Genomic DNA, 13,664 nt, shown 5'->3' with positions numbered 1-13,664 from the left:
AAATTTGTCCACAACTTCTGGGATAACTTGATATAATTCTAGGATTCACTTTGTCCACCACTGCTTCCCAGTCTGAGCTTGCCAGCTCCCAACCCTTCCTAGTGCCAATGAACTTTCTCAAAGAGCCATAGGTAATATTTTCCCTTTTTCATGAAACACTAACTTTTTCTTTGTTCTTGCCACATATTGAAGACCACTGAGTTTTCCTGTATGCCCCATTTGGGAAATATTTCTGTGTAAATAAAACATTACATTTAGAGATTCATCTCTACATTTTATTTAGACGTCAGTAGTTTACTTTAATTCTCTGTATTAAGACAATTCCTGCCTAGAATATCTATAGTGGCTTCTTCTCTGTTATATAAAGTCCAACTGAAGCCATAAACTAGACTCCTCAGGTGTCATGATCTCTGTCTGTATTAAATTAGGAGAGGCATTGCTATGTCTGTGTAGTTGGGGCTGAGAAAGAGAAAAGAATTAGGGTGCAGAGGTGACTTCATGTCCCCTTCTACCAACACCATCAGAGTGTGGCTGCATCTGAGGAACAATCTCAGCCGATGGAGGCATCAGGAGGAGCAGCTGGGGCAGCCCAGCCTCACACATCTGCTTCCCTGGGGGTTTATGTTCGGGTGTGTAACACTGTGGGAGGGTAACTATTATGCTGTAGACAGTAATAAGTTGCAAAATCTTCAGGCTGCAGGCTGCTGATTGTGAGAGTGAATTCTGTCCCAGATCCACTGCCGCTGAACCTTGATGGGACCCCACTTTGCAAACTGGATGCAGCATAGATCAGGCGCTTAGGGACTTTCCCTGGTTTCTGCTGAAACCAGGCTAAATAATTGCTAATGCCCTGACTCGCCCTACAAGTGATGGTGACTCTGTCTCCTACAGATGCAGACAGTGAGGATGGAGACTGGGTCATCTGGATGTCACATCTGGCACCTGAGATTGGAAACATAAAAACAAATGTCCACACAATTAATCATGTTGTAAGAGAATTTCCCTGAACAGTAAAGCAGTACTGAGCACTCTGGGCTGAGTAAACTGCTAGTGTTCTCCATCCTTACCTGGGAACCAGAGCAGCAGGAGCCCCAGGAGCTGAGCGGGGACTCTCATGTCCATGCTGTGTCCTGAGTGGGACTGATTCCTGCATGAAGTGTGTCCAGCCTATTAATAAGGCTTCAGGGCAGGAGGCTGTGCTCTGGGAACATGCAAATGAGCAGGGGATGGGGCAGGCTGGGCGCAGCTGCAGGGCTGGCTCATCTCAGTAACTCAGCAGCAGCTCAGTGTCCCCAGGTGTCCCAGGTAAGATCAGGATAGCACAGATTTGTCTGCAGAGAATGGGTTTCTACTGGAGACTATTTTGTTACGAGAGACAGTTTTTAGATTTTTTTTTGACAATTTGAAATATTCCTTAGGAGTCGGTGGAGTATCATATTTCATTGGCGTATGGGGAGTATATAGGAGGATATTCTTTTTTTGTAGGAAACACATAGTAAAGTTTTAGACGATAGAATTCTAAGGTCTTTAAAAGACTATTGTATAATTCCGGTTAGGGAAGGGGGTATTTATTGTATACTTGCAACTTTTCTGTAAGTTTATCATTGTTCCTTTCTAAAAAAAATTAAAAATAAAATATATTGACATGATGATGCATATATTTGTAAGTATGAGGTAATGGTGTTATGCTATTGTTCTTACCAGTATAAGTTCAAGCAATTTACTACAAATACACAAAGATGATACCATGTTTCCTCAATGCATGCAGCACTCACACATCCACCATTATCAAGAGTGACAGGTCTCTTCAATACCCAGAGACTAAATGGGCTGTACCTTATTCTTGTTTTGGGCAACTTATAGTCTACCTTCTTTTCTGCCATTGAGTACTATTTTCCAAAGTTTATCTCTCTTAGTGAGTGTGGCCACTGCACGGAGCATGTCTCTGCCATGCACCATCAATGCCACTGTCCGCTTTTACATTTTATCAGTGAGTGGGGACATCATCCTGACCCAGACACCAGCCTCCCTGTTAACATCTTTAGGAAAGAGACACTCAATCTTTTATCAAGCAACTGCCCATGTTCATGGATAAATCAGTTGGATCCAGATGAAATTGGACATAGATTTGCACTCGTTATATCTCACATCTCTAATGTGCCCAAAAATGTCCCAGCCTGGTTCAGTAGCAGGGAAAGTGGATACAACTATATCAGCATCAGTGGGCTGCAGCCTAGGGCTCCACAAAATTTTACTGATGCCTGACTAGGGGAGCCAAATCACAGCGCTGTAGCTTGTGCACAAATCTTCCTGCTGCTTTATAGGCTGCCTGAATTTTAAGGGAACCTGCTTATATTGGGAGAAAGGAAGAATGTTCCATTTGCCCTCTAAATGTTTGCTAAAAATAAACTGACAAAAGGAAGATTAATAAGAGAAAAGGCAAACTCAATTCACTTAAAGTGCAGCAGGATATCATAGCAGGGTGATTACCCAGATAAGTCAGTGAAATCCAGGTGTTTATATTTCTTGTTTAGGGAAGAGGGAATTGGGAAGTGTAGGCAACCTGGAGAGAATAGATGAGAATAGAAGTGCATCCTCAAAAGAATAGGTATTCACCTGCCTGGATGAAGTATGAACTTCCAGTCTTTTCTATTTTTGACTCCTGTTTTGTGTTAATCTTCCCTGATATAAAAATTCTCAGGAAGAATTTTCTTAAAAATTGGTTTCCTTCTGAAGAATTTGCTTTTAGGAAGATAAGGGATATTTAGGAAAAGCCTTTTTGTGCATTTGCCGCTTTCTAAATGCCTTTAGTTTTACATAATCATCATACAAATGCAGCACAGTTTGAGATGTTATTTTCTGGATTCCTTTACTTGGAACCCACCTGCCAAGATCCTGTTCCAGAGAGATGCAGCTACAGACTGAAAGAGCAGTTGACCCCTGAACAATGTGGAGGTTGGGGCACTGACCACTAGTGCAGTTGAAAACCTGTGTAGAACTTTTGCATCCCTAACTTAAGTACTAATAGATTACTTTTGACTAGAAGCCTTAGTGATCACATAAATAGTTGATTAACCCTTTTTTATATTATACATATTATATACTCTATTCTTCCAATAAAGTATGCTAAAGAAAAAAATGTTTTTAAGAAAACCATAAAAATGAGAAAATATATTTACTACTTACAAAGTGCTTGCTCACAGGTGACACACACAGAAGAAAATATAAGTGGATCTGCAAATTTCAAACCCAAGTTATTCAAGGATTAACTGTACCATGATGAATGTAGCAGTCCCCATCTGTGATCTGGGGCTTTCCCCTTTGCTGTACCTCTGCTCACTTCCAATGGCCATATATTGTCTTATGTTCTTTATGATCTTGGGCAGAGAGATCTGTCTGTATGCCTTGCTGGCCAGATGGCCTGGAATGTGTATCTCTTAGGAAAGTTTTATGGTTTGACTGTGTCCTCCAGAATCCATCTGTTGTAAAGTTAAATCTCAGTGTAATGGTATTGCCAGGTGGGGCCTATTGGGATGTGTTTAGGTCATGAGGTGAAGCCATCTAGTGGAATACATTAATGCCACTATAAAGAGGAATTACAGTGCTGGAATCCTTTTCTCTCTTCTGTCCGTCTGTCATGTTAAGACAAGGCCTTTCTTCCTTTGAAGGAGTCAATGCTCCAGGCATCATCTTGAAAGCAGACCTTAACCTGCCCATATCTTGATCTTAAATTTCCCATTCCCCAGAAGTGTGAGAAAATTAATTTCTGTTCTTTATGAATTACACAGTGACAAGGAACCTGTTATAACAGTTTGAAATGGAACAAGAGAGACAGCTCACAATCAGTGAGGACAGGATGAGGTGTATACATACCCCAGCTTCCTCATTTCTCAGGTGGAACAGCCCAGAGGAATTTAGTCCATGTTTCCACATGTGGTTGATCTTCAGTTATCCTGAGTCAGGTGGGCTGTTGATGTGTCTTTTACCATTCATTTTCTGCTCCCGCCCTCACTTTCTTCCTTTCCTCCCACTGTAAATTTGCTGCCTAAACAGGAATCCTCATTGCTGGTGGACCCAAACCAAGATAGTGAAAAAAATTGTTTATCTTTTGTATGAGGGGTATTTCCCATGTTTATTCTTGTCACTTCTCTTTCTTTGACGTGTAGGAATATCCAGGAAGCACTTAATTTTTTTTAACCAATCTATTTTAGATTGAATTTAGGCGGTGATTTTTTTTTGTTCTGTTTGTTAAAACAAAAAAATAAGTTGTAAGCCACCAATCAGCTGAACGGTCTCTTCTTGTGGCAGAGAGAATTTCAAAGAAAACAGAAAAACTAGGTTAGGCCATGACTGGCAGGTGGGTTTCGATGTGCCTCATTATACTCTCCTCACTTTGGAGTTCAGACAAAACTGACCAACATTATCATTACGAGAGACAGCTTTGGACTGACAAAACAGATGCTTTGTAGCGATAAGATACCATACTCCAACATGACAGATAATAGGCCCTGAAGAAAATCTAAATATTTTACCTTAAAAATATTTCTTCATCATATTCTGAAGTGGCCCTGCAAAGCTGCCTGTAGTGGGGGAAATTTGCATTCTGCAGAGAATCTCCTCCCCTTACTAAGTCTTTTCCAAAGAGTCTGACATTTTTTTTTAAGGTCTGATAGGCAACATTCACTATCTACTTTGTCTGCTACCCATAGGATTCTTCTACATGACAAGAACCTTGGCTTCCACACCCCCTTATCTAAACTCAAGTATTTCTTTATGATGAATTCAACTCTTTAGGCAGAGCTTAACTCTTTCAACCAGTGGCCAGTCAGGAAACCTTTGAATCCATGTATGATCTGGAAGCCTCTGCTTCAAAATATCCCACCTTTCGAGGACAAACTAATGTATATCTTATATGTATTGATTTATGTCTTTCCTCATAATTTCTGTCTCTCCAAAGTGTTTAAAACCAATGTGTAATCCAACCACCTTGGGCACATATTTGCAGGACATCCTAAGGCTGTGTCACAGGCCATAAGCCTTATCTTTGGCAAAATAAACCTATAACTTGATTGAGACCCGTCTCAGATACTGTTTGGTTTACACTGGATCACAAACTTAAAAATCCTCTAAAACAATCTACACAGCAATAAATCTACATTAGAGTCAGTGGAGTGATCATACCTTAACAGTTAAAGCTCACAATTTAAAGGAACCTGAGTCTAAGATTTTGTCCAGCTCTGTTTCATAAAAATACTTTGCGATTTTTAAAATTTTACTTTAGAGAAGGACAATTTTGGGGAATATGTTTATTGTTGGTGGAATAAATAATGTCCCCACCCCAAAAGATGCCCATGTCCTCGTCTCTGGAACCCAAGTGATATAGGAGTTATTAAGAAATTATTTTAGGCAGATAGAGAGGAAAAGGTGTCCTTGGGAAGGTTTTGTTTCTTTTAAAGTAGCTCCAGAAAAGTTTCTTGCCTAGCAGGAAAGCCCTGGTTCTTAGAGCCAGGCTGGCAAGCTTTGATATGCAAATTCCGGCCATTAGAAACTGAGTCCAGCCAAACATGGCGACTCCCACCATCTTCTTCCTGGCTCCCACATATGCCTGGCCACATGGCTGCCCCCACATATCCCCATGTGTATAGAATATTTTGGCACCCTGCATTTGTATATTAAAAGGCTATGGTGGGAAGGCCAGTTATATTGCAGGCTACATGAATGACATGCCTGGTCAAACCAATCCTGAGAGCCCTATGCAAATCAGACACCACTTCCTCCAGCCTCCTCATATAGGAGTCTCTTTTCTGCTGCACAGAGAGTTTTCTCTTTGAATCACGCCTTCCCCTGTCTCTGTATGGGGGAGGTGTTTTCTTCTTCCTTCCTTCTTGCATATTAAACCTTTCTCTCCTTAAAACACTCCACATGTGTCTGTGTCGTTTTATCCAAACTGGCGTGAGATCAAGAACTCTGGTGTTCCTCCAGTCACTGGAGCCATATCATAAAAATTCTACCTTACATAGCAAAAAGAGAACTTGACAGATGTAAGTTAAGGACTTTGAGAATAAGAAACCTGGTTATCGAAATGAAAGCAATATAATCACAAAGTCCTTAAAATAGAGGAGGAGGCTCACAGTCAGAGAGGAGCTGAGACAATAGGGAGGGATGTGGTTTGAGGAAGGAAGGGGCCATGGAACCAGAACTATGGGAGCACCTGGAACGTAAAAAGCAGAGAATCCAGTTCTCTCCTCTGGATCCTCCAGAAGGAATGCAGGCCTACTGACACCTTAGCATTAGCTCAGTGAGACTTCTGACCTCCAGAATTACAGGGTAATACATTTATGTTGTGTGAAGCCAATAAGACTGTGGTGATTTAAACAGCAGCATTGGAAACTAATGCAAGGGGAAGAGATGTCTTTCAGCTCACTGAGTGCATGACTGTCCTCTGTTCTTGGAAATATTTCCACCTTGTTTTCTGGTGTCAGTTTTGACAAGAGACAGAGAAAATTTTTCCGAGAGAAGAGCTAGCACAAGAATTCTTTTTAGCTAGAAAGTCTCTTGGGTAAAATCCCATGATTATCTCTTATACGATCTGGGTATCACAGAGTTTAGCGGTCAGATCTCACAGCACATGATAGGAGGAAGAGAATTCTGTTAGTTTGTTTTCATATTAGGAGGGAAAATTGATTTTCAGCACACAATCTGAGAAAGACAAACTGAGTCAGAGATATTGTAAGAGAAAGAGGAGATGTGGAAGGAGTCAGGGCAATGAAACATGTGTCCCAGCTCCCAAATCTAAAATAAAGTCATTGATTATCGAAGGTGAAGCAAAGCTCTTCACCTTCCATCTTCTTATGAAGGATCAAATTCTTCCCAGAGTCCCTGCCCCTCCTTCACTCCCCTGACATTGCATTGTGGAGCTAATCACATGTATCCTTAATCCCTGCTCCTGTCCCGGGCTGGGAGAGGCTCACTGTCCTCACCATGTCCAGCAGGATAGAGCTGGTGCCCTAGGCACCAAAGGAGAAGAAGATGGTTTCTGTGCAGGCAATAAGAGCTTTGCCACACGTTACATTTCACTATAACTCTAAGTAAAGTTGTGTGGAGAGAAGAGAACATATGGGCAACTTTACCTGATGGGCTTGGAAGAGGCCAGGCTCTGAGAATGACAATGAATTCACATTTCTACTTTTCCAGATGGCAAATGCCAGCTTTAGCAATTATGGAAATGTGGACTTTGAGTTTAAGAACAAGACAGACTTTCCAGTACTACAATAAATGAGGAGACATTTGGAATAGGGTCCTTAACCCAGGGCTACAGTCAGGCTGGCAGTGCCTGAGAGCTGCCCAATGCTGACCCTAAGCTGTGGAGGAAGCAGCTGCTCTCCTGAGCCACAGAGCTGAGGACCTGGGAGGAACCACAGGCCCTGGCCACAGGTCTGCCTGGCAGGGGCTTAAGGGAAGGAAACTGCTCACAAATTCACGGGAGCTGCATTAAGCATATATCCTGCAGCCTGACAAGAGTAAAAGTCTCAAGACCCAGACCTCGGGACTAGCTCTGGGTTCCTGGGATGGGTGCTGTCAGCTGTGCCCTCCCTGGTACTGAATGACTGGAACCTTGTTGGAGCCAAAGAGGGAGAGTCTGCAAATGTACTCAAAGTCTTTACTCAGCCAGACTCTGTTCTGCTTGGAAAGAAAAGGAACACACGCTACAAAAAAAAATGTAAAATTATGTGTATATGTAATATGAATTTCTAATATAAACTTTACATATTGAATACATATAATACTTTAGAAGTAAGTTGTATTTATATATTTGTATATACTACATATCTGTTTATGAAAAAATATGCGATGCACGTTTATATATAAAGAGAACTCTGATTGCTAGTATAAGGTATAGTTTTAAACTTTAATAAGTTGAACGTGAACATTGAAAATGAGCACTGGGTGCACCACACATGGCCCCTTTCTCACTACAGAGCCTGAGGGTCATAAAGCTCAGGACCCTCTTCCATGTTCCCCTGGGCTGAGAGCAGAGAGCTGCCCATTGCTGAGGATAATAAGTGACCTGAGGTGGGTGTGCAGAATCACAGAGCAGCAGATGCCCAGGAGATGGATAGTGGGTCTGGGCCCTGAATGGAGGGAAGTTTTGTCACCAGAGCTCAGCATAGACAAGTCCTCTTCTGGTCATTTCCATCAAACAAAGCAGCACATGTCGCTCAGAGGCTGCATGGTCACAGGATGAAGACCCTCCATGGCTCATTCCCAACTTCCCCTCTGAGTGGGGTGATGTGGGATCTCACTGCCCAGGTTTCATGACTCACCAGCTGCTGGGACTCTGTTGACAATGGCCTATGTCTGCTCCATGCACAAGCTTCTCAGTATTTGACATTTTACTTTCTGGTCTCCAGTAACCACGACTTGCCAACCATGACCCTTCCACAAAGATTCATGGAGTAGGGTCAGAACTATGGGTTCAGCAATGTGCCGGGCCATGTATATAAGAGAAATAAGGCGTGGCCAGCCCATGCCTGAAGTGAGGATGAATTTGCATCATGAATTCAGAGAAGGAGGTGGGAGAAAACATCCTGACATGCTCCGTGCAGTCGTGCAGTGATGCCCACAAGATACACTGGAGGTGACCATAGAGGGGGTGGGAAGGGAGTTTGAGACAAAGTGAATTCAGAGGTGTCCCCCAGCCTGTTCCCCTGAGAAGACTTCAGACCTTTAGCAACCCCTGGGCAGAGCTGTTGCTAGGGAAGATTTGTGCATGATAGGCAACAGGAGGAGGGAGCACCTGCCTCTGAAGGCATCTTGGTTGGTGATGGCCAGAGTGAAATATGTTCCGGCCCACTGCCCCTGACCCAGGCAGGGATCATGTCCAGTGGGGCAGCAGGATCAAGCAGGAGCAGGAGCTCAGAGCCAGATCTGGTTTCCGCTGGTGCCAGACTAGGATGTTTTTCATACTCCAGCAGGCCCTGCAGGTGACAGTGACCCTCTCACTTGGGACACAGGGAGGGGGCTGGAGATGGCATCCACACAACATGCTGACTATTATCCAAGTGCGGAACAAACATGCAAATCTCCCAATATTAATACGAAGCAAGTAGTTCATTCAATTTGATGCAATTCTGATCAGAAAAAAAGTGGGCTAACAACTTCATCATCAAAGAAATGTTCATGTTTGATACAAACCATCTGAGGATGAAGCCTCAGTTCCCCTTCCTCACTAGGCAGTCAGAACAGAAGGAGGAAGAGAAGAAAAGCTGGGTCCCAAAGTCCACAAGGTGCTTCCTGAGGCTGATCCTGCTCAGAGAAGGTGGGGACGGTAGATTGTCTGCTGGGACTGCCACACCGAAATTCTCTGGGCTGGATGACTTAAAGGAAAGAAATTTACTTCTAACAGTTTGGAAGGCTGTGAAAATCCAAGATCAAGGTCCAGAAAGGTCTGCTTTCTGCTGAGGACCCTCCTTCTGATTTTCAGATGGCATCTTCTGTCCATGTCCTCACATGGCCTTTCCTCACTACATGCATGGAGGGTGGGGGTGGAGGAGAGCTCAATGGGGTCTCCTTTTATAAAGACACTAGTCTTACCGAATCAGGGCCCCACCCTTATTATCTCCTTTAACCCTAATTACCACCTTATATGCTTTATCTTCAAATGCAGCTATATTGGAGGTTAGAGATTCATGATAAGAATTTCTGAAGCACAATTCGGTCCATAGCAGATGGGCTTTGGGGACACAGACAAGGCAGCAGTGAAGGCAAGGCTGGGCTTCTAGTCTCAGCGCACAGAGCACAGAGGGGGTTCCCACAACTCAGGATGCTGGCAGCTCATCCCAGGTACTCTAGGTAACACAGAGACCACATTCCAGCCCTAGGGGCTACCTGTTGATAATAGGACACTATCACTCTTAACCTCTCCCAGTATTTCTATGATCAGGCTTATATCTTAGGGTTATTATGGGGTTTGTCTACCATCTAGTGTTAGGATTGTAGCTTAACCTCTTACATAGGATTATAGATGCTGAGTCCCAGTGAGTCTTGACTGTGAGTCTTTTCACAGGTATTAATGAAGGGGATCTTAGGCCAGATTCATCCATCACTAGGTCAGATTCACAAAATAATTTCTCTTCTCAATAAACTAGCTGCATAGTTGAGGACAAAAGATATTCAGAAAAGTTATTTGTCAAAAAAATATTATGGGCTAGATTCTGTGACCCATGTGAGATGCCAAAGGTTTTGGAAAAGAGATGATGGGCCAGGAGGAATCCTGCAGGACATAATGGCAGGGGTGGGGTTGGGAAGCACAGGGCCTGCCCTCCTCATGGTGATCCCTTGACCACGGTCACTTCATTGTTTTCTCATCACTCAGATACATCTTCAGTATGACCCTGAGACCTTCCCCGATCAGCACAAATAAATGGCCTCAGCCTCCAGATACCACATATCATTGCCTGATTTTTATGCAGTTTGTCAACTACTGAAAGTATTCTATTCAGTTTCATTATGTGGTTATTGTTCTCTGCATGGCTCTCATTCCCCTACTGAATATCAGTACTTGGGATCAAAATTTGTCTTAATTATTCACATACACCTAACCCTCAAATGATGGCATTTACTTGTTCCTGAAAAATCTGATATTAAGTGAAAATTCATTAAATTCAAAAATATGTCTGTCTTTCTTATTGGAAAAATATATGGTACATTCCCCTCAACTAGAGACACTTAACTACTTTTACAGTTGAAAAAGATTAATTGGACATGAATCTATAAAAACACATTTATAGGAGCAACAAGCATCATTTTGAAATTTTGCTTTGCATGTTAAAATGTCCAATATGATGAACTGTACACAACACAGAAGGAAGAAAGGTCCTCACAGAGGATGGGGCCTGATAGAGAGGGTGGGGGAGTCAGTTCTTTGAAGCATGGGGAGGGTCTAATAAGTGACCTCAGGCAGGTGTCCAATACCAGGACCAGATATTTCTAATTACAACTTTATTTTCCTTAAGGTTTCTGCATATCCATAGAATAAGTGGAATGCAGGTTGAAAGCAACATGCTTCAGAACACATACAAACAGCCCACACACATAAAAACTAAAGAATCTTACAGAATGTTGTCTCTTCCTCAGCCTTTCTTGACATTGGGTTTAACCAACCACGGCACAAAATTTAAGTTTTTTTCCAGAGGATGTTCTCCAACTTGGAACATCTTGTGGAGAAAGTTGGTGGCAGTGTCTGAAACACATCATTTCTTACAATGCATTTCTTCACTTCTTTGGAATAAAATATCTGTGTTATTAAAAAAGTTTGATAGAAAATTGATGTAACTTTATGTGACCAAATACGATGAAAATCTTTAACAAAAATGTCACTAAGTCTGAATTCTCAACGACTGCATTGTATTCCAAAGTTATTTTTAAATAAATGAATAAATACACAGGAAACAAAGTCAAAAAAATGAATTTAGTTTCTGTTGGTATTAAAAGATGTTAGCAATAAGATACTGGTCTTTCAATCAAGAATAATGAAAATTAAAAAATACATTTTTTCAAACGCAATTTGGATAACAGAGGTGGAAAAACAGGAGACAGACAATGCTTTTGATGAGCAGAAAAGAAAATTCCAAGGATCATGGGTGATCTCCCTGTGTTTCATATGTCAAACAAGATATAAAATCAAATGTCCATTTTGTTTTTATATCTTACTTGAGTTCCTGAAGCTACTTTCTCTTTGTAGTTTTTGCTTTGGTACACTCAGATTTTGGTGAAGCAGTTCTTATGGAGGAATTAAGAGTTGCTAATTTCAACCTTCTTTGGCTTGTAGCCCTGTCCTGCTTCTAAGACTGGCAACAAAAGACGCCGATTCCTTTTTTATTCCAGGTAAATATTGTTTCTGGGATAGTCCCCATTTCCAAAGCCATAGCTAGATATTTATAACCCTGTTCCCAATGGACCAGTTACATGTTTCAAAACCCAAATATTCAGTGAAAGTGAACCTTAAATGTTAATCTGATTTAACAAATGTCAGACTTCACAGAGCCGCTTTGGAAATAGGAACAATGTCTCATTCCTTTGAACCCACAATGACTGAAACCTGAGTCCACGGCTCTTCTGTCAAAAGAGCTCCAGGCCATCACCTGATTGTTTCCTAATCTTTACCCTTTAAAGTGATTTTGTCATAAATGAATTACTGTAGCCCTGAAGAATAATCCACAGTTTTTACCAACTTGTAAAGGACAGTTTCTGTACACCTATGGAAAGAAACAGGAGAAGTAATCTTCAAGAACTCTTCTCCTAGTTTGAAAGTTACTGTGGGTAAAGATGAAAGTATGAGGCACTGACTCTTGGGTGTCAGCTCTGCTGAATGGGCCATATGTGATGGTATTTGGTAAATTATTTCCCCAACTGCACCTGCAAGGATCATAAAAACGGGGTATTGTTCAGTTTCTCTGTTCCGCCAGGCTGAGCTAATTTTTGTTTTGGGTTGTAGCACAGTGTGAGGGTGCTTATTGCCCTGCTGACGGTAATATGTTGCAGCATCTTCAGCTTCCAGGCTACTGATGGTAAAGGTGAAATCTGTCCCAGATCCACTGCCACTGAACCTCGAGGGGACCCCTGAGATGGACTGGGAAGCATACTTGATGAGGAGCTTTGGGGCTTGATCTGGTTTCTGCTGGTACCAGTATAAGTAGTTGCCAATGCCTTCACTGGCCTGGCAGGTGATGGTGACTTTCTCCCCTGGAGTCACAGAGAGGAAAGCTGGAGACTGTGTCATCACAACATCACCCCTGGAGGCTGAAACCATACAGCAAACATCAGCACAATATAAGCATCTGCTTAATGAAATCACCACTACCTAGTAGCACAAGATGAAAGAATACGCATTACTTAAAAAAAAAAATCACATTTAAAAACAAGCCAAGTTCCATATGGTGCTAGGTTCCTAATTAAGAAAATTAATGATTCAAAGAAATAGTTTTAGCTTTTTCTAAATATTCTCACCTGGAACCCAGAGGAGCAGAAGCCCCAGGAATTGCAACGGGGACACCATCTCAATGTTTTGACTTCAGTTTTGCTGAAGACACATCTAGGAGAAAAAGCCTCTTATAAGATACTGAGAGGCAGGACCACTTCAGATGTGGGAGGAAGGATACATGCAAATTATGGGAATGTCCTGTTGTTTTAAATACACAGACATCACTGTTGTCAGGAGAGCGCCCTCCCCGCCCCTTCGGGGACTGTGAGAGGCGCCCTCTGCTGGCACCTGCAGATGAGCGCAGCTGAGGCCCCGGCAGGGCTTGACCAGACCCAGGGCCCAGCCTCAGAGTGAAGGCAGAGTCCGTCGCAGTCTCTGGGAGGCTCTGCAGTCATCTGGGGTGAACAGCAGCTCACATCCTCAGTCTCAGCCCAGGGCTATCTTAACTTTCCTGACAACACATTCACAATGAGGCTGAAGAAACTTTGATCCTGTGGACGCTTCACAAAGCATCACTCCATACAACACAATATTGTTGTCATCATGTAACTAGATAGGATAAGCAGAAAATAATGACTCTGGATATTCAGTGAAAGCACATGAAGACCAAAGTGTGAGATTCCACCCTACAAAATTTAAGGACCTGTCACATTGGAGAAGGTATCAGGGATTTAGTGAAGGA

General features: G+C 42.3%; 2 gene segments (V, D, J or C); both read right to left on the bottom strand.

The window, feature by feature from the left end:
• Positions 1-619: 619 nt before the first annotated feature.
• LOC103785115 (immunoglobulin kappa variable 1D-17-like) lies at positions 620-1,901 on the bottom strand. The segment is given in 2 exon segments: positions 620-942; positions 1,068-1,901. Coding segments are annotated over 2 exon segments (378 nt in total).
• A 10,292-nt stretch (positions 1,902-12,193) lies between these two features.
• On the bottom strand, positions 12,194-13,311 carry LOC100982226 (probable non-functional immunoglobulin kappa variable 6D-41). The segment is given in 2 exon segments: positions 12,194-12,801; positions 13,009-13,311. Coding segments are annotated over 2 exon segments (657 nt in total).
• Between the last annotated feature and the right edge of the window lie 353 nt (positions 13,312-13,664).

This window comes from Pan paniscus, chromosome 12 (assembly GCF_029289425.2).
Source record: "Pan paniscus chromosome 12, NHGRI_mPanPan1-v2.0_pri, whole genome shotgun sequence".
NCBI lineage: Eukaryota > Metazoa > Chordata > Mammalia > Primates > Hominidae > Pan > Pan paniscus.
This window is presented reverse-complemented; position numbering and strand designations above follow the sequence as displayed.